The 20,252-nt window shown below is 41.2% G+C and overlaps 1 protein-coding gene across 4 annotated transcripts in view; it reads left to right on the top strand.

Annotated features, from left to right (window-relative positions):
* Window positions 1-12,823: 12,823 nt before the first annotated feature.
* The window catches only part of CAMSAP2 (calmodulin regulated spectrin associated protein family member 2), a 128,268-nt gene continuing 120,839 nt past the window's right edge, over window positions 12,824-20,252 (top strand). For all 4 annotated transcript variants that reach the window (XM_054462981.2, XM_054462964.2, XM_054462973.2 and 1 more), the window contains exon 1: window positions 12,824-13,082. In XM_054462981.2, coding sequence (XP_054318956.1) covers window positions 12,944-13,082 — 139 coding nt within the window. In that variant the 5' untranslated portion in view covers window positions 12,824-12,943. The remainder of the gene's footprint in view (window positions 13,083-20,252) is intronic.

Here is a 20,252-nt window from a genome sequence, read left to right as displayed (position 1 = left end):
AGAAGAACAAACGCAACCCAAAATGCTAACACAAACATTAAAAGAGAAATGATAAACTTGGAAAAATTACTGATTTTATAGACAAAGAATTGATAGGCTGGGCGTGGTGGCTCATGCCTGTAATTCCAGCACTTTGGGAGGCCGAAGTGGGAGGATCACGAGGTCAAGAGATTGAGACCATCCTGGCCAACATGGTGAAACCCCATCTCTACTAAAAATATAAAAATTAGCTGGGCGTGGTGGTGCATGCCTGTAGTCCCAGCTACTTGGGAGGCTGAGGCAGGAGAATCACTTTAACCCAGGACACAGGGGTTGCACTGAGCTGAGATTGTGCCACTGGACTCCAGCCTGGCGATGGAGCGAGACTCCATCTTAAAAAAAAAATAAAAAAGAAGAGTTGATGAATAAATTTATCCACATCTAAGAATAATCAGTGAGGTAGGCAAAAATGTATGTTCAAGGGTATTCTTTACAGTGTCACACTATTATTCCATAAAAACAAAAATCTAGAAAGAATGAACATATCCTTAACAGACGCTTGGTTAAAATAAGAAATAAAAGGATGTATCTCTATAATGAAATTCTATTATGCATTAAATTTATGTTTTAGGTGAACATTTACCAATATCAAATGATAGCAATAATATTGTTTTATGAAAGAAGTTATAAATGGGATGTACAATATGATACCATTTGGGCACAAAATGAATGGAAAGGTATACAAAGGATATCTGTAGATAATGAAATTATAGATGTTTATTTCCTCCATTTGCTTTTCTTTTTTAAATTAAATAAATGAATATAGATTGCTTTCATTATTAGAAAAACAGTGTGATTTTTTTAAGTATAAAGAATACACTCAGTTGTAATTAGAAGGCTGTCTAGCTTTATTTGTAGTCTTGATGTAGGGTCCTTTAAATTATTTATACTGTTTTTGGCCAGGCACGGTAGCTCATGCCTGTAATCCCAGAACTCTGGGAGGCCGAGGCAGGAGGATTGCTTGAGCCCAGGAGTTTGAGACCAGCCTGGGCAACAAGTGAGATCCTTGTCTCTACAAAAAAAAAAAAAAAAACCACACAAAAAAAATTAGCTGGGCATGGTGGCTTGCGCCTGTGGTCCCAGCTACTCAGGAGGCTGAGGTGGGAGGATCACTCAAGCTTGGGAGGTTGAGGCTTCAGTGAGCTGTGACTGCACCACTGCACTACAGCCTGGGCAACAGAGTGGGCCCCTGTCTCAAAAAAAAAAAAAAAAAAAAATCAGTTATACTGTTTTTCCTCTTACTGATGAAAAAAATAACATACTTTTAAAAAAAGAAGCTGGCTAAGATTTGGGTACAGGCTGTAGCTATTACCACCCCCTGTTCAACCCTGCCCCTACAGTCCACGTTTCTACTCCAGTTTCCCATTCCTACTCTCACTCTGAAAAGTTAACCTGACTAGCCAAGTGGCTGATGGAAGGTAAACAATAAAATTTATTTCAAGCAAAGTAAAAAGTTAAATGATTACAGGTATACAACCTGCTTGGACCAACCCCTTTATGTGAATATGAATGTAAACATACAAGGCTTGGTAAGGGAATAATGGTTTACTATTAGCACACATCCAGGCAGTTCTTCAATTTCCAGTTCTAGTTATAAATAAATAAAAATTTCCTAATTTTATTTAGAAATGGTTGTTATTCTGAATTGTATTTCAAATGGCTGTAATTATTCTGGATTGTGTTCACTAATTTCATGTAACAAAAAATGTTTTAAAATACAGTAAGAAAAAAGAGAGAAAAAATACAGTAAGAAAGGGGCTTAACCAGATTTTAAATGGATTAGTAAAAGCACTAGAGTATTTCTTCTATTTTTAAAGAAATCTTTTATTTTGGATTTGTGAAGGACTAGGTCAGCACATTTTTAACCCACTAGGCTTTGTTGTTGTTGCTGTTGCTTTTCTTTTCTTTCCAATTCCAGCTTTCATTTTGAATAATCTAAAAGTAAAGTGTTTCTCATATGGCAAAAGTAACATTCTGAGCTATCTAAATTCTATAAAGAATATCATTTTGGATGCCACAAGCTTTTGCCTTTTCAAATTCTCAACGTCAAGCTATAATTTTCCTCTTCTAGTTTTATCCAGAACCTTTAAATTAACAGCATAAGAAAGTAAACAGGAAGTTACATTTCTCTGATGTAGAAAATTAGGAGGAAGATGGGGAACAGATGAGAAAGCTAAATCAGGGAAGGACGCCACCATGTTTGTTTCTGTTAATCAAATCATATATTCAAAATCCTCCTAGTATCCTAACTAAAAAGATGAAGTATCAAAAAGAAGTGTAATATATTTTTCCAGCTGTCCATAGGTCATAATGAAAGGAAGAAAATGACCATTTCCTCTGATGCACTGATGGTTCAAAATCTATTTAAAAAGGGGTCCATGAAAGTTAAAGCATAGCTCCTAACTAATGTTTCAAAGGAAGATTTGATTTATATTTTTAGAGATTTAAAAAGAAAGAAAATTTAGCCCATATGCCACGACTAGTTCAAATACCAACATATTTGAAACGACAACAATGACTGTTTCCATAGCAAATATAATACACAAAGATAACAGATTTTTGCTTTGTTTTTCTGAATACTATTAGGAGCCAGTTTTGTTAAAGAAGCAATCAGGACTAAGTCACTTATTTTGGTTAATTAGAGCAATGACCTCCACATTCTGGAATTTCACAATGCAACCAAGTTTCTTAAATGAATGAATGAATTGAAGAGAAGTGAATATAAAGGTATTAACTTTTTCATTTTACTAAAGGAGACTACACAAAAGCTCAATTAGTATCTACAACGACTATCATTTCATAAGAGAAAGGACATTTTAATAGAAAAAAAAAGCAGAAAGAAAATTATAATAAAAAATAGTCCTTCAGAGGAAAAAAATCAGGGGTATTAAAAAATCTCTACATTTTCTCAGAATAAATTTTAATAAAACATAATAGCTTTGTGTTTAGGAACCACTGGGAACCACTCGGTATAGCATTAAGGAGATCAACTTTCCATTTTTAATTCCCATATAAGCTAGTCAAGTTATATTGATCTATTTCATGGCCCTAGAATGTGTGTTAGTATGTATTTTTTTGTTAGCCGCTAATTCACTGATTCTTTCCTCTATTCAAGAAATACTTGCTGTGGTCTATTATATACTAAGCACTGCTAGTGAAGCAGAATAAGATTGTCTTTTCCTTTATGGAACACAGAAAGAATTAGAATTCAAGACAAAACATACCACAACAGAGCACAGATATATCAGGGAGCCAAGAGTGGGGCAGGGAAAGCTTTACGGAAGAGAGGCATTAAAATTATTGAAAGTTGAGAAGATTTCCATAGCACATGTTGGGCTCATGAAGGGCATTATAGAGAAAGGTTAACAAAGGCCAAACCAATAAGCCTTGGAAAGACTTAAATATGTTGAGGGTCCTTAGAGTCGTTTGGCTTGATATATACAGGAGGATACCAGGGAAATGTGAATGTAAAGATAGGATATATTGTAGAGGATCTTCAAAGGCAAGACAAATGTTTATATCTGGTAAGCAATGCATAGCCACCAAGCTGTTGAGTGAGCAGTTGAGTTCAAGTGCAGGAAAGATTCCCGAACTTGAATTCAGGAACCATGAGTTTGAACATGGGTTCTGCTCTTTATCATAAAATCTTAAGGAATTTCCTCAGTCTTTCTGAGCCTCCATTTTTCATGTATAAAATTAGGCTAATCTCTATTGTTTTAAAAAACATTTAGACAAATGAAATTTAGCAGAGTTTATTTGAACAAACAAATAATTCATGAATCAGGGCAGCACCCTAAATCCTTAAAGGTCCACACAGTTCCATTCAGCAATGTGGGCAGGCAGTATTTATAGACAGAAAAAAAAAAAGTGACATACAGAAATAACCTGATTGGTTGCAGCTTGTAGTTTGCCTTATTTGGACATGTCTGAGCCTATTGCAGCTTATGATTGGCTGAAAGCTTGGTGGCTATGATTGGTTGAGATTCAGTTACTTGTTACAAGAATACACTCTCAAGTTAGATTGCAGTTTGTTTATGTACTAAATTAGGTTGCAGTTTGCTGTGTATGGAGGCAGCCTTGGGCCAAATTTAACACTACGTTACGTGCTATTTTATGATTAAATTAAATAAGATTCAGTATGTGAAAGGCCTAGTACAATCTCAGACACATTGTCTGGAGTCACTAAAGTTTGCTGACTGTGGATATTTGTTGAATCCTCAAAGTTTGGTTTAGGAAAGTTAATGTGTTAACGTGTAAGTTCAAAAGAGAGAAACAGTGGGAGTATATGAGAGAAAATAAGACATTTGTGGGAATGGAAAAGAGTACATGGAAGTGAGAGATATTTGGATTGCTTGCATGGGGTGAGATGAGAGAAAGGGGGAGCTCAGGGATGACACATTTTAAGCAGAGAAGGGTGTCATTAGTAGAATTTGGAAGATTGGGACTAGAAGCCAAGTAAGAGGGAAATCTCATGAGTTTGTTTTTGATATGTTGAATTTGAAATCCTAGGACTATATCTGGGTTAAAATGCTCAACAAGCTTTAGGAAGCTACTCAGGAAAGGGATCAGGAGCTGAGATACAGATTAGGGAACCACCTCCATAGAGATGAGAGTTGAAGCCAGAAAGAGATCATTGAGCCGAGCTGGGGACAGTAAAGGATGGAGGGAAATAAGGATGGATGGAGTCGAGTAGCTGCCCTGCTGGGAAGGCAAAGAAACAAAGGAGGTGAAAAGGGCAGCTGAAAAGGTATTCAAAAGTGACAGAGAACCAGGTGCCTAAGGGAAGTCCCTGGAACCAGAGAGAGAAGATAGTTTTAAGAACTCCAGCCTGGGCAACATGGCAAAAACCCATCTCTACTAAAAATACAAAAATTAGCTGGGCGTGGTGGCGGGTGCCTGTAATCTCAGCTGCTCGGGAGACTGAGGCAGGAGAATCACTTGAACCCGGGAGGCGGAGTTTGCGGTGAGCCGAGATGGTGCCGCTGCACTCCAGCCTGGGTGATAGAGTGAGACTCCATCTCAAAAAAAAAAAAAAAAAGAACAAAGGGACACTCATAAGAACTACAAGCTATAGAGGCCAAAGGAGCAGGAGCACAAAAGTCACGACAAGAAGTTTTAATAACTTTTGTGAGAATAGTCTCAGTAGTGTGGTGGGAGCAAAAGCCACATTGCCAGGAAAGATTGAAAAGGTTAGTTTCAGAAATATTATTAATTTATATTTTAAGTAAGTAAAAATGAGAAGGGGTGTGGTGACTCAAGCCCTGTAATCCCAGCACTTTGGGAGTCTGAGGAGAGAGGATTGCTTGAGCCCAGGAGTTGCAGGCTGCAGTGAACTATGATCAGACTGCTGGACTGCAGTCAGGGTGACAGAGTGAGACCCTGACTCAAAAAAGAAAAAAAAAGTAAACATACATATAAATCAAAATGCATCAAAAGCTATCAAAGTATATAAAGAAAAAACTGAGTCTTTGACCTACTCTAGTTTCTTGTGTATCTTTCTGGGATATTTAGATATTTATATATTATAAATATATAAATGTACGTATTTTTCTTTTTAAAAAAATTTTTTTTAATAGAGACAGGGTCTGTGTTGGCCAGGCTGGTCGTGGACTCCTGAGCTCAAGTGATCTTCCCGCCTCAGCCTCCCAAACTGCTAGAATTACAGGTGTGAGCCACCATGCCTGGCCAATATTTTAACCACCGTACTAAAACATATTATTGTGCATTTTTCTCTTTTTACTTGACCATATGATGTCTTGGAGATCTTTCCATATGATGCAATGGATCCCTATGTATAGCATGATTGATTTGATCAAATTCTCTCTACTGGTGGAAATTTGGGTTGTTTCCATTAAGAAGCTGATAAAAAGGGCAACATCTTCCTGGTTAACTAGGTGACACTCTAGAATGTTAGACCTTGTTGGCTTATATGGTTGAACTACTGTATTTATCAACAAACAGCTGCATCCATCTCCTTCTCTCTAGAGTCCTTCCATTTTTTGTTTTGTTTTGTTTTTGTTTTTTGAGATGGGGTCTCGCTCTGTCGCCCAGGCTGGAGTGCAGTGGCGCGATCTCGGCTCACTGCAAGCTCCGCCTCTGGGGTTCACGCCATTCTCCTGCCTCAGCCTCCCGAGTAGCTGGGACTGCAGGTGCCCGCCTCCACGCTCAGCTAATTTTTTTGTATTTTTAGTATAGACAGAGTTTCATCGTTTTAGCCAGGTTAGTCTCGATCTCCTGGCCTCGTGATCCGCCAACCTCAGCCTCCCAAAGTGCTGGGATTACTGGCGTGAGCCACCGCGCCCAGCCTCCTTCCGTTTTATTTATTTATTTATTTATTTATTATTACTATACTTTAAGTTCTAGGGTACATGTGCACAACGTGCAGGTTTGTTACATATGTATACATGTGCCATGTTGGTGTGCTGCACCCATTAACTCGTCATTTACGTTAGGTATATCTCCTAATGATATCCCTCTCCCCTCCCCCCACCCCACAACAGGCCCCGGTGTGTGATGTTCCCCATCCTGTGTCCAAGTGTTCTCATTGTTCAAGTCCCTCCTTCCGTTTTTTATTTAGTCTCTACCTTAACTGGAGGATCCCATTTTCTGCTGTTACCTCCCCTTGACTTTCTATACAATCGCATCTTAAAACTTTCTGGAAATAAAAAAGTAACTACTGCGCTAAAGATTTAAATCCTGAATACCAGGCAGCTGACTGATTTAACTTTCAGTTATAATCTAGTAAAGTATGTAGATGTCATCCTCCTATCGTAGACTATTGGTAATAATGGTACTTTAGAAGGTGCCTGGTTCTATCTACCCTGTTGTTTTATTGCAGGGGAAACCTGAGAGGAGGGAGGTGGCACATGTTTCCTCAAATCACATGGCAGATATAAAGAGCAGCACTGGAACCCAGAGTCCATACTCCTAGCCTAGTGCTTTTTCTGTTACCTCCTAACACCCTGACCTGCCTTCAATGATGTTAAAAATAAAAGAAGCATTGCCCATTGTTGGAGGCCAAGGGTTCTTGGTTTGAATAGGGGATTAATCAAGGAAAAATGTTTTAGGGGTCTGGGAAAATATGGTGCTATACCTGGATACCTGAGGGCTGGGTTTCTCTGTTTGGTTCAGACACTGACTCACAGTGTGACTCTGGAAAGTTGTGTGGCCTCCCGGTGTGTCAGTCATTCCAGCCACACACTTGGCATCATACTACGTAGGCCTCGCTAGAACTATTGTGAAGGTTGATGAGGTAATCCTTATAAAACTTTGCTAGCTATTCCAATGAAAGCCACGAGTGTATCTAGAAATGATAGACTGTCAGATATACAGCACAGACTCTTCTATCTCATGTTGGTTTATTAGAGTCGGCTATACTTCAACCAAGTGAACCTCTTATTGTCATCAATTAGCTTAGCATTCTTTCTCCCCTCTTCACCCCCACCCGTGGCCATTCTTAACCTGGTTGATTTGAAGTTTACTTATTCTAGTCCCTTGAGTTTCAAAGGAACGTAAGGTCTTCACCACTTAAAATTAAGTCTTCTGCCCCTTGGTTTCTCCAGCCACCAAATGAGGATGATAATAGGCGCTGTGGTGGGGATTAAATAAGTTACTGTAGGATCAGGACTGCTACACAGAGAGTGCCAATAACTGTTAGCTGCTATTAGTGTAACTAATTGAAAGTGAATGATAGTACATGTGTATATGCCTTCTATTTAAGAAAATAATGTGAAGTCTTGTAGTGCTTGCTGGTTTAGTACTTCTTTGCTTCTGAGGGGACACACTGAAAACGTCTACAGGTGAAGTCACAAGGCTTCTAACTTACAGAGATAAGGACATGACAATGAAGGAGAGCTGGGCTGCTCAGGCCATAGGGTTTCCAAGTTTTCTTACCAAAACTTTGTTTCTTCAGCTGTCTGTTTAACATCGCATCCTCAGCACCCAGGGGCTCTATCAATACTGGCTGATGAATGAATGAATGAACTTATGAACCTATCAGACAGAGAAATAGAGGATCGCCATATGGAAGGAAGTCTGGCTGGCATTTTGAATTTTCCAGGAGAAAAGAGAGAAACACGTTTAAAACAGAGAGAAGGAGGGCTGTCTGTGTGGGAATAAGGGTAACTGTTGCTCAATGAACTGAGCCCCTAGGCCTGGAGATAAAAAGTAGAGGGATAGCTGTGCAGTTGGACAAGCAGGACCAGAGAACCATTGGGTTTTGTTTTGAACAAAGTCAGATATCTTAAGGGGAAGTGGAGAGCATTTCTTTTTGACAGTGATATTCTGCAGAGATTTCCAGGTTTTAAAAGGATCATTCTGAAGGTGACACAAAGAACACCCTATTAGAGTGTCTGTCTCCCTGAAAATGAATCCTTCTTCTTTGTACTCAGGGTGTTTCCCTCTTAATAATAGCCTCCTACTATGACCCCAAGTTGTTTCACAGCCTCTCTGAAAGTAAAAGCTGCTCACTGTTTAGGCATTTCGTTTTTTCCCATTCCTAAACACACTCCTTCCCAGTTGGGGTTCTAGTAATGCCATCTCTACTAAATGCATCACCATTGAATCAAGGGACAAGTTGCAGCAACTTACTTTGTTTCCTTCTCTTCCTTGTCTTGTTCATTTAGGTTGAAATAGTTTTCAATGAAATCCAACAAGTATTTACCCAGCACCCATTGAAAGCAAACTACTGTGCTAGGTCACATGCAACATCAAGGTGATTAGGCATGATTTCTGGCCCTGAGAATCTTGTATTGGCTTGCAGATTATTATAATGACTGGTAAAATGTTTCAGTATCTCTCTTCAACCTTTCTGGGCTATAGGTTCTTCCTAACATGATTTATGTGCTCTAGAATTCAGTCAAAGTTGCATTTGAGAACATTAGATTCAACAGATGTCTCCAAGAAACCTTCCCAATCCCTCCACCTATATATGGTCTGCCTGCAAGCTTTTTTTGGTTTGTTTTTTGTTTTTGTTTTTTTTGAGATGGAGTCTCGCTCTGTTGCCCAGGCTGGAGTGTAGTGGCATGATCTCAGCTCACTGTAACCTCCGCCTCCCAGGTTCAAGCAATTCTCCTGTCTCAGCCTCTCAAGCAGCTGGGACTACTTGCATGCATCACCACGCCCAGCTAATTTTTGTATTTTTAGTAGAGATGGGGTTTCACCATCTTGGCCCAGCTGGTCTCGAACTCCTGACCTCGTGATCCACCCTCCTTCAGCCTCCCAAAGTGCTGGGATTACAGGCATAAGCCACTGCACCTGGCCTTTTTTTTTTTTGAGACAGAATCTTGTTATGTTGCCCAGGCTGGAGTGCAGTGGTGTGATCTTGGCTCACTGCAATCTCTGTCTCCTGGGATCAAGCAATTCTCGTGCCTTGGCCTCCTGAGTAGCTGGGATTACAGGTGTGTGCCACCAGGCCTGGCTAATTTTTATACTTTTAGTAGAGACAGGTTTTTGCTATGTTGCCCAGGCTGGTCTTGAACTCCTGACTGCAAGTGATCCACCTGCCTCAGCCTCCCAAAATGCTGCGATTACAGGCATGAGCCATTGTGCTTGGCCCCTGACTGCACTTTATATCTCTTACAGCACTTATCACTTTTACATCATATTATAAATTTATTTATGTACATGTTAGCCTCCATAATGCGGAAAGAGAGCAGGCACAGGGAAAAGTGCCAGAGGAGTGGAGCCAGAAGACCTGTGCTTGAATTTGAAGCCAGACTCAGATATGAATCAACCATGAAATCTTGGCCATGCCACTTAATCTTTGCAATTCTCAGTCCTGCATCTAGAATTGGAAGACAATAATAATTCCTACTTCATAAAATAGATATGGAAATTAGTTATCATATGAACATGCTTTGTGAGCTGTTATCTATATGTTGATTTTATTATCCTCCATGTGATACAGCAAAGGGCCTTCTTGCCCATGAGAAAAACCCTATTAATATTAATTAAATTATTGGAAAAATTACATCAACCACCCTGTGGCATATTATTATTCTCACATTCTTTTCATATCCCACATTGTTAGCAAGCCTTATCTGTTGTGTCCTACTAGGTTTAAGGAGGAGTGTTTACAGGGATTAAACAGAAACAAAGGGACCTGCTTTTTGACGGAGCTGCCCTCTGCCTTTACTAGTTGTGCAAAATAAGAGTAATTAATTTTTTTTTCTGAGCCTTAGTTTTCTCATCTGTATAATGAAGATAATACAGTATTTTATAAAGATTAAAATTAGATAATGCTAGCACTTTGGGAGGCTAAGGTGGGAGGATCCCTTGAGTCCAGGAGTTTGAGACCAGCCTGGGCAACATAGGGAGACCTCATCTCTACAAAAAATAAACAAAATTAGCTGGGTGTGGTGATGTGTGCCTGTAGTCCCAGCTATATGGGAGGCTGAGGTAAGAAGACTGCTTGAGTCTGGGAGGTTGAGACTGCAGTGAGCTGTGATTTTGCCATTGCATTCCAGCCAGGGCAACAAAGCAAGACCCTGTCTCAAAAAATAATAATAATAGGCTGGTCGCGGTGGCTCACACCTGTAATCCCAGCGCTTTGGAAGGCTGAGGTTGGCGGATCACCTGAGGTCGGGAGTTCGAGACCAGCCTGGCCAACACGGTGAAACCCCGTCTCTACTAAAAATACAAAAAATCAGCTGGGCGTGGTGGTGCTCGCCTGTAGTTCCAGCTACTCAGGAGGCGGAGGCAGGAGAATCGCTTGAGCCCTAGAGGTGGAGATTGCACTGAGCTGAGATCTTGCCACCACTCTCCAGCCTGGGCAACTGAACGAGACTCCATCTCAATAATAATAATAACAACAATCATTTAAAAATAAAATTAGAAATGTATTAAAATGAGACGTGAGGAGCTAGTGATTTAAGTAAGCTCAGTGTGTGTTAACTTTGATAATATTCACATGTAGCCCAATAATTGAGCAATTATACTATGGGGCTGGGCACCGTATAGCTGCTGGAGATATACCCTGTCATCATGTCATCAATGGGAAAAACAGACAAGTAACTGATTATTGCCACACGATGTGATAGATGCTACGACAGAAATAAGAACAGGGTGCTCCGGGAACAACAGGGGAGGCACCTGTGTGACAGCCCTGACTGGAAAGTTGTCAGCAGCTGTCAGGGAAGGCTTCATGGAGGAAGTGACTACTGTGGAGTTTGAAGGTGCAGTAGGAGTAAGCTGGGTGGACAGAGGAACCACCCTGAGCAAGGAGGTAGAGATCTGAGAAGGCATGCTCATTGAAGAAAATAGAGAGCAGTTCTGACAAAATGAAGCTATGAAGGCCTGTAGATGCCAGATCACAAAGGGCATTAGCTTGTTTTGTAAAAGAATTTATGCTCTTTTCTGAGCGAATAGGGAGGCACTGATGGATGTGTGCCCTCTCAGAGACAAAATTTAAGTGGAGAGCACTGAGTTAAGAAAATATCTCGATATCATGAAATTAACACAGGTTTGGAGCCCCCACAGATCCTCAATCCTGGTTAAGTTCCATGTATGACCTAATCAACTCCACCTCTCTTTCGTGGACAATCAGCAATGACATCTACCTCTCAGGATTATTGCGAGGGCTAAATGAGATAGTGCAGGTCAAATTCGCTGCAAAGTGTGTGTCACATAATGAACATTTTAAATAAATATCAACTCTTTTCGATGAAACACTGTGTAAGTAGAATATGAAAGCTATTGCCAGGCCTCTTCCTCCTCCCTTCCTTCCTTTTCCTCTCTCAGCAGTGCAGGCAGCAGCAGCCAAAAGCCAGGGACGTGGAGGATGTCCACTCAAGCGAGTACTCCAGAGCGATGATTAAAAGGCAGCCGCCCCGAATCCCGGGCGCTGGCGGGGAGCGAGGCTGAGCATGCTCAGTGGGCCGGAGACTGGAGGGAAGCGGCGCGGGGGCGGGGGCGGGGGCGGGGGCGGGGGTCGGAGCCGCGCGAGGGCGCATGCTCAGTCCCCGCATCTGCTCTTCCATCCAGTGCCGCAGCCGGAAAACCGCAGCGGCGGCGGCGGCGGCGGCGGCTGAGGGGGAAAAACCCAGGGAGCTGCAGAAAGCGGGGGGGGCAGGAAAAAATTACAAGGACATTACTGATAAGACAGGAACTGAGAGCTTGGGTTTCGCGGCCTCTCCCAGGCCACCACCGTCGCCATCAGCAAGGGAGGAAGACCTGGGAGACGGCAGCGGCGACGGCGGCAGGGGAAGGAGGAGACGGCGACGGGAGGGAGCACAGAGGAGGGGACGGGCCGGCGGCGGCCTGTGAGCCGCAGTGATTTTGACGTTTTCCGCTGCTGCGTCTCCCGCGGGCCGGGGCCGGGCTGCGCTGGGTGGGCCACCTCGCCCCGCGCTTCCCCCTCGTCCTGCTCGTCCCTCCGCCCACCCGGGGCCTGAGGGGTCTCCCCGCTCCGAGGGAAGGGGAGAGGGAGGCGAGGGCGTGCGGGCATCGCGATGGCGGGGACATTTTCCACAACGTGATTGTTGAAGGTTCCCCCCACCCCCCCCTTTAAAATTCCGGGTCCTTCCAGCTTCCACCCTCCCCCAAGCCCGTGTGACTAAACCGAGACAAAGGGGAGGCGGCCTCGCTCACACTCGGGCTCGCGGGGCGGGTGGCTCGGAGGGGCGCGGGCACGGGGCGGACCTCGCGCGGACGGACGGACGGAGACGGCGCCGCCACATTCCTATGCCCGGGAGCGGCGGCGGCGGCGGCGGCGGCGGCGGCTCCCGCGGGAGGCGGCAGGCGCACGGCGCGGACAGCTGAGCTTCTTCCCCGTCGGCGCCCGGGCGGACATCGCCCGGGCCCCGATGGTTTGAGCTTGCTTCTCCCTCCCTCCCGACCCCCGTGGTGGCGAGGCCACGCCATGTGAAGGTTAGGGCCGGGACATCCCGAGGAGCCGCGGTGAAAGATGGGGGATGCTGCGGACCCCAGGGAGATGAGAAAGACGTTCATTGTTCCAGCCATCAAGCCTTTTGACCACTATGATTTCTCCAGGGCCAAAATCGCCTGCAATCTGGCCTGGCTGGTGGCCAAAGCCTTTGGGACAGGTTAGTGGTGTCACCCCTTCCCTCTCCTCTTCCTCCTGATGTGGTCCACATCTCGGTTTTTGTTCCCGATTCTCGAATCCCTCCCTCCCCGTGCCTGTCTTCTCGTACAGGTTCAGGGAGATGATGGGAGGCTAGGAAGAGAAAGAAAGGAGAAATAAGGAAAGCGGGTTTGGTCTTCAATGAAGGGCACGTGAATGGTCAGGTGGGGTTTGGCCAGATTCCTTTTATTGGATGGCAAAATGTCCCCCCACCCCCACCCCCCAGTGAGCAATTTTATGTTTTTACATAGAGTGGTTTTAATTTGTGGTATTTTCTTCATTGTGCTGTGTACATTTCTGCCTCAGTCATAATTGTGATTACACCACCAAGAAATCTGAGTTGGTTTCTTTATTATTGCAAGAAGGTGGATGGTGCATAGTACTATATTGATTTTGACATTTGTAATGATGGCTGCTATTCAGGCTCCGCTGGATGTAAGGTGGCCTGTGTCGAGTGCAGTATTAATTTTTGTTGTCATTCTTTAAGGCTGTATCAGCCTTCTGCACACATGTTAAGTTCTTATTAAATCAGTTGTTTAAAACCAGTGTTCAGTTTGCTGACTGTAGGGTGCTGTTTTCATCTCATATTATCAGTGAGGCATATTCTTTTTTCCAAATATATTTTGGCTTCATAAATTAAAAGAAACAAAAACTCGCTACTTTGGGAAATTTTTTAATAGATGAGTTTTTTGAAGGCGTGTGCTGTTGACACAGAAATTGTATAGTACAGTAGCAGTTAAACACTCCCTCCATAACCCAGTCTTTGCAAAATAACAGGAAAAGGGCCTCCCGTTGTGATTCTTTAGTGTTGCCTTAGGAGCCCATGTTGTGAAATGCTAAAAAAATTAGAGAGCTGCTTTTCATTGGAAGGTGCTTCTGTAATTTGGTAACTTTTAAGAGTAATTTTACAAGATTTCTATTCCCTAGTTAATGAAGTTTAGATATATGAAATATTTGTTGAAAAGTTCCTTAGTACTCACAAATTTCCACATGTTAAATATAGGGTTTTTCAGGGGGAGGGTGACTAATTTCCAATTTTAGGACTATGTAATGTTTTGGTAAATGGTTTAGTTCAGTTTTACTGCTTAAACTTACACAGCTGAGTATTTTCAGGACTTACACATCCTACTTAAACAGCAGATTAATCTCAGTGTTTGGAAAATTATTTGAATTTGTTTTTGGGGAAACTTCACATTGATGTGATTTTATGTTTATGGCAGCCTTAATTTTACTTGAATTTTCATGCTTTGATATTAAGCTGGCATCAGGAATAAATATAGTAAATCCTTTTCAAATAATTTAAATTGTAAACATCTCTTTGAAATTAAATGTCTAGTGTAACTCATAGGAAGAAACACAAAATATTACTGCCTTTTTATAAAAACGTTCTGGCACCACTGATACAAGCAGTGAGAATAATAGATGTATTTTGGTTTTAACTTAAGCAGCACACTGAAGCTGGTATCTATTTGGATGGCAAATCAAGGCTATTTAAGTGCTTAGAAAACATGGAAAGAGGGAAATTTACATAGTCACCTATGTGGAAAAGTAGTATGTATGAAGTGGAAGGCAAAGGGAATAAGAGAAATATTTTCTTTCCATCTGGAACTGAGAGGATACTTATAGGATACAGATATCAAAATTTTGCCGTGCATACACAAAAGCTTCCAACTAGAAAATGGCCTACTTTCTGGGTATGTGTCAGGCAGGTTGGTAGATTCTAGACACTTGAACATATTGAACACACCTGAAAAAGAAAGGAAATGAAGGGAATCTGGTATCAGTGGAATCTGATGTCTGCCAGGCACTCTGCTGGATGCTTTGCATTAGGTTGTACATTAAAGATTGATAACAGCTCTCTGATGTAGGTAGTGTGTTCCCCGTTTAAAAAATAGGAGGAAATCAGTGCATAGAGAGGTTAACTTTCCTACTATCACAGTGTTAGTAAGTGGCAGAAATGAGTTTTGATTTGAGGTCTAACTCTAAAGGGTAAAGGTATTGGTGGAGGTGGAACACTCCTGTTAGATACCCAGCACTCTGAATACATTAGTTCATTTATTCCTGCAGCAGCCCTGTAGATACTGTTCTCATTTTGCAGATAAGGTAACTGGCTCACAGATTAATTTGCCCAAGATTAAACATCTGGCAAGTGATGTGTTCTGCATGTCTGACTCTGAAGGCTTTGCTTATTACTCTATACCATTCTGCAGAGTAACTGTTTTATCTGCAGGTGTGAAAAATGTGCACATAGTACATATTGAAGTCTAATTTTTTTTCTTTAAAAATTGTACAAATCTTAATTCATTTTCAGATAGATGATACTGTTGGCTATTACATTTGCCTTGGCAGCAGTTGGAATGGATGAAAAGACCATATTCAAATGGGATGAAAAACAAGTTTAGAAGACCTTGAGTGACTTAGTAACGATATATTAATACATTATTAAGAATGTTATGTTTGTACATTTTGTTTATTCTTTATCAACAGTCTTTCAAAACAAATTTATATGGAGTGAATAGAAAAAAATTAGGATTTTTTTTGATGTAAATATTCTTTATTTGCTGCAGATACTCTTATGCAGGAAAGATTAATAGATAGCATATTTCAAAGGTATTACCTAATTATATTCAGTTATTCAAAAAATTAGCCCAGCTTTCAAGTATGATTTACTAAAATCACTCCTTTGACAATGACTTACAGGGTCTTCAGGCACTGATTTGGTGTTTTCTATTAGAAACTTTCTAACTTTTGATGTACTGAAAAAGTAGTCAATTTTATAACCATATGTTGTAAAAGTCATTTAAAATGATAGCTAGAAATAAATTGCGAGCGTAGAATGAAGTAATTGAACTTAAAAAAAAAAACAAAACACTGATGTTGTAATACCTAGAAAGCAGATATGGAATATTTACTTAATTTGAAGTCTTAGGAGCCTTGAATCATTTTCTTCTCTTTACAGTAGTATTACAAAAGTATTACAAATAGCCCAAATTTTAATAGTTTATCTTGTGGAAGAATGCAGATACAGGTTTGATTAAATGAAGAATACGTTTTTATAGATGAATTTGAAACACTAAATAGATAATCCAAATTTCAAAGGAGGAAGTAGTTCAACTATTTGTGCTTTTACTATATTTGAAGAGCTTAACCCATTTAAGCAAAGATTTTACAGAATTTTCTTTAAATGTTCTGTTCCCTTAAATCCTTTGGGGGAAATGGTAGATGCAAAACCTCTTGTGACACTCTTACTAAACTCTTGAATTTGGAATTCAAGGCCCACTTCCTAGTGTCAGTTTATCACTTCAATCTTCTCAACTATTATTCTCCTTTTTATCCCATTTAGTTTAGTGATATAAAATATTTCCTATTATAAATATACTTTGTTACATTTCTTTGTCTATCTTAACAAATCTTGCTGTCAAAGTCCTATATAAGGTCTGACTCTTGTGCATATGTGAAGATTGTTGAGAGCAGTGGGTGGCATTGTGGTTAAGAGAGACCCATAGCAGAGGGGCCAGTTTGGGACATTATTGCAGGAGTCGGGGCAAAAGATAAGGTCCTGTGTCTTTGACTTTGTAGTCAACAGAAAATTTACCAATAAGAAAAAAAAAAAGTTCATGAGGTCTTGAAGTAGGGGGGGCGGGTATGATAATAAAGCTGCTAATATAGGCCGGGCATAGTGGCTCACACCTGTAATGCCAGCACTTTGGGAGACCAAGGCGGGTGGATCACCTGAGGTCAGAAGTTCAAGACCAGCGTGACCAACATGGTGAAACCCCGTCTCTACTAAAAATACAAAAATTAGCTGGGCATGGTGGCGAGTGCCTGTAATCCCAGCTACTCAGGAGGCTGAGGCAGGATAATCGCTTGAACCCAGGAAGTGGAGGTTGCAGTGAGCCGAGATGGTGCCATTGCATTCCAGCCTGGGCAACAGAGCAAGACTCTGTCTCAATAAATAAATAAATAAATAAAGCTGCTAATACTTATTGAGCTCCTACACTGTGTGTCAAGCACTTTACACATACTGTATCATTTAAATCCTCATCACAGCCTTTTGAGGTGGAACGGTTACTTATTCCAGTTTTACTGATGAGGAAAGTGAGGCCTGGGGGCTTAGGAACTCTTCTAGAGTTACCCAACTAATGGAGCTGGGATCTGAACCCAGGGAATTTGACTTCAGCCTGTACTTGTAACTACTGTTCTCTATGGGTAGAAGTCAAAAAATGGAAAGGAGGCAAATGGTAGAAAAAATGTTGCAGAGATTTAATCTCTAGTATTTCTAAGTGGGTACATGGGAAATGGTTTGAATGAAAAGGGAATGTGTAAGAGGGTGAGGTCACCTGAGGTTTTAAGAAGGATGAGGTTACCTGAGATTTTGAGATTTGGTGACTGACAGGCTGAATTGCGATGCCGTTGACAGAGAAGAAAGTGTAGTAATACTGAAGCCCTGGAAGGAGAAAATTTCAAGGAGAATGGTGTGATTCAACAGTGTCAAATCCTATGTGTTTAAGCTATGCCTTTCTTTTAAGAGTTTATGCTTTAGTAGGGGAGGTATGATAAATGTATAACCACAGTAGAGTTCAGAAATAAGCTGAGTCATATAATTGGAAATATGACATTCAGAGGGAGACTGGTGGCGGTAGGATGCGGTGGGGTGGCAGGGGAGAGGCCATTTCCAGCCTCATCAGTGGTCTGTGAAGGAAGACCTCTCTAGTGGAGGTGGTATTTAAGCTATAGGCTGAATTGAAAGTAGGCATGGTAGATGGAGGAAATGGTTTGTGTGTAGACATGGAGTTATGAAACCCAGGTAGTGCTAATGAAAGAGCATAGACCAGATTGATGGGATAAGGTTTATGTAATGAAGCAGTGAGAGAGCCAGCTTGAAAGACAAACGGACAGAATTATGTGAAGAGTGAGGTGAAGGAATTTGGTATTTATTTAGTAGTTAAATTATCCTAAGCACATTGGATTAAAAAAAAGAAAAAATACTATTAAGTGCATTAAACATGTACTTTGTGCTCATTATTCTTGTAAGCATTTTATATGCGTTATTTATTTTAATTCTGAGAATGAGGCTATTAAGTAGATATTATTTCTTCTAAGACTCTAAAACAGGGTTTCTCAACTGCAGAACTATTGGCCAGATAATTCTTTGTTGTTGTGGGCTGTCCTGTGCATTCTAGGATTTTAGCGGCATCTGTGGCCTCTACCCACTTGATGCCAGTAGTGTTCCCTACCTCTACCCCTACTCCTACCCCAGTTGTGACAACCCAAAATGTCCCCAGACATCTCCACATGTCTCCTGGGGAACAAAAGGAGCCCAGATTGAGAATCACTGCTATAAATATTATAAGACACACTATTGTGATCTAAAAAGGTTTTTTTTTTTGTACATTGAAGTACAAATTAATTATAAGACATACTGATTTCACAAATATTCAATTTGAAAATAATAATTTAGGAAATATTATATGATAGTTCACCCTTTTTAAAATAAACAATGAGACAGATTTAGAGGAGTTAACTAACTTGCCCTTGGTCATACAACTTGTAAGAGGTGGAAACAAAATCAGAGTCTAAGCCTTTGTGATACTGAAATTTGTATCTCAACCTCTGAGTTACAGTCTTCCTGGATTTTTAGTAGAGATTGGGGTTTTGCCATGTTGGCCTGGCTGGTCTCAAACTTTGGGGGTCAAGTGATCCGCCTGCCTCAGCCTCCCAAAGTGCTGGGATTACAGGCGTGAACCTTCGTGCCTGGTTGATGATGATGTTAAAATAGATTGTTGACCATGTAAACTTATTTTCTAATTTACGTTTTATAGAATTTTGTCTCGTAACAGATTTTGAAACAGCAGAAATACTTTCTATTATCTACCCTTTAAAAAATAGATGCTAGTGGTCTTTATTTATATAGGTTCTTGAAAATTTATTAACAGTTAAAAGTTTTTTAAAGTAGGTATATAGGTACAGATTCAAAACTCAAAGGTATAAAAGAGTAGATCTTGTGAGATGTCTTCTTCCCACCTGGACCCTGAGCCAGTCAGTTTCTGTTTTAAGCGAGATGAAATCATCAGAAGATTTGTTTTTAGAAAATCTCTTGGAATACACTTAAAAATGGTTAAAATAGTAAAGTTTATGTAATGTATATTTTACCACAATTTTTAAAAAGATGTCTTGGAAACAGTAGAAAATGAATTGGAGGAGGGCCGAGAGTTATGAAGGAGGAAACCAGTGGGAAGTTATTATGTTTCAGGTGAGAGATGATGGCATCTTGAATGTGGATGGTAGTGGTGGATATGGAAAGAAGTGGGTGAATGTAAAGGATAAGTCTTGGTGATTGATTGGATATGTGGAAGAAAAGATGAGATCTTGGGAAGCGTTAAGATTGATTCTATTTTGTGAGAAAGGGAACAATGGAAGAGGGCCAGTGTGTGTGTTTAAGAGTGGGTGGGGGGGAAAGAACCATGTTGAGTTTGAGGAAAATATAAAATGGTGGTGTGTGCATTAGACCTGTGGAAATTCATGTATGGAGCTTAAAAGACCTCAGGGATGAGAGCTATAAGTGGTAATTAAAATTTTAAAAGTAGGTGACTACCAGTCACTAGTCACATTTTTTTTTTTTTTTTGAGACGGAGTCCTGCCCTGTCGCCCAGGCTGGAGTGCAGTGGCGCGATCTCGGCTCACCGCAAGCTCCGCCTCCCGGGTTCTCGCCATTCTCTTGCCTCAGCCTCCCTAGTAGCTGGGACTACAGGTGCCCACCACCACGCCCAGCTAATTTTTTGTATTTTTAGTAGAGACAGGGTTTCACCGTGTTAGCCAGGATGGTCTTGATCTCCCGACCTCGTGATCTGCCCCCCTCGGCCTCCCAAAGTGCTGGGATTACAGGCATGAGTCACTGCGCCTGGCCTAGTCACATTTTTTTTAAGGTCTCACTGTCACCCAGGCTGAGTGCAGTCATGTGATCAAAGCTCATTGCAGCTTCAAATTTCTGAGCTCAGGTGATCCTCCTGCCTCAGCCTTTTGAGTAGCTGGGACTACATGCCTGGCTAATTTTTTTGAAAATGTTTTGTAGAGATGGGGTCTCACTGTGTTGCCCAAGCTGGTCTTGAACTGCTGGATTCAAGCACTTTTC

This window comes from Pongo pygmaeus, chromosome 1 (genome assembly GCF_028885625.2).
Source record: "Pongo pygmaeus isolate AG05252 chromosome 1, NHGRI_mPonPyg2-v2.0_pri, whole genome shotgun sequence".
Lineage (NCBI taxonomy): Eukaryota > Metazoa > Chordata > Mammalia > Primates > Hominidae > Pongo > Pongo pygmaeus.
This window is presented reverse-complemented; position numbering and strand designations above follow the sequence as displayed.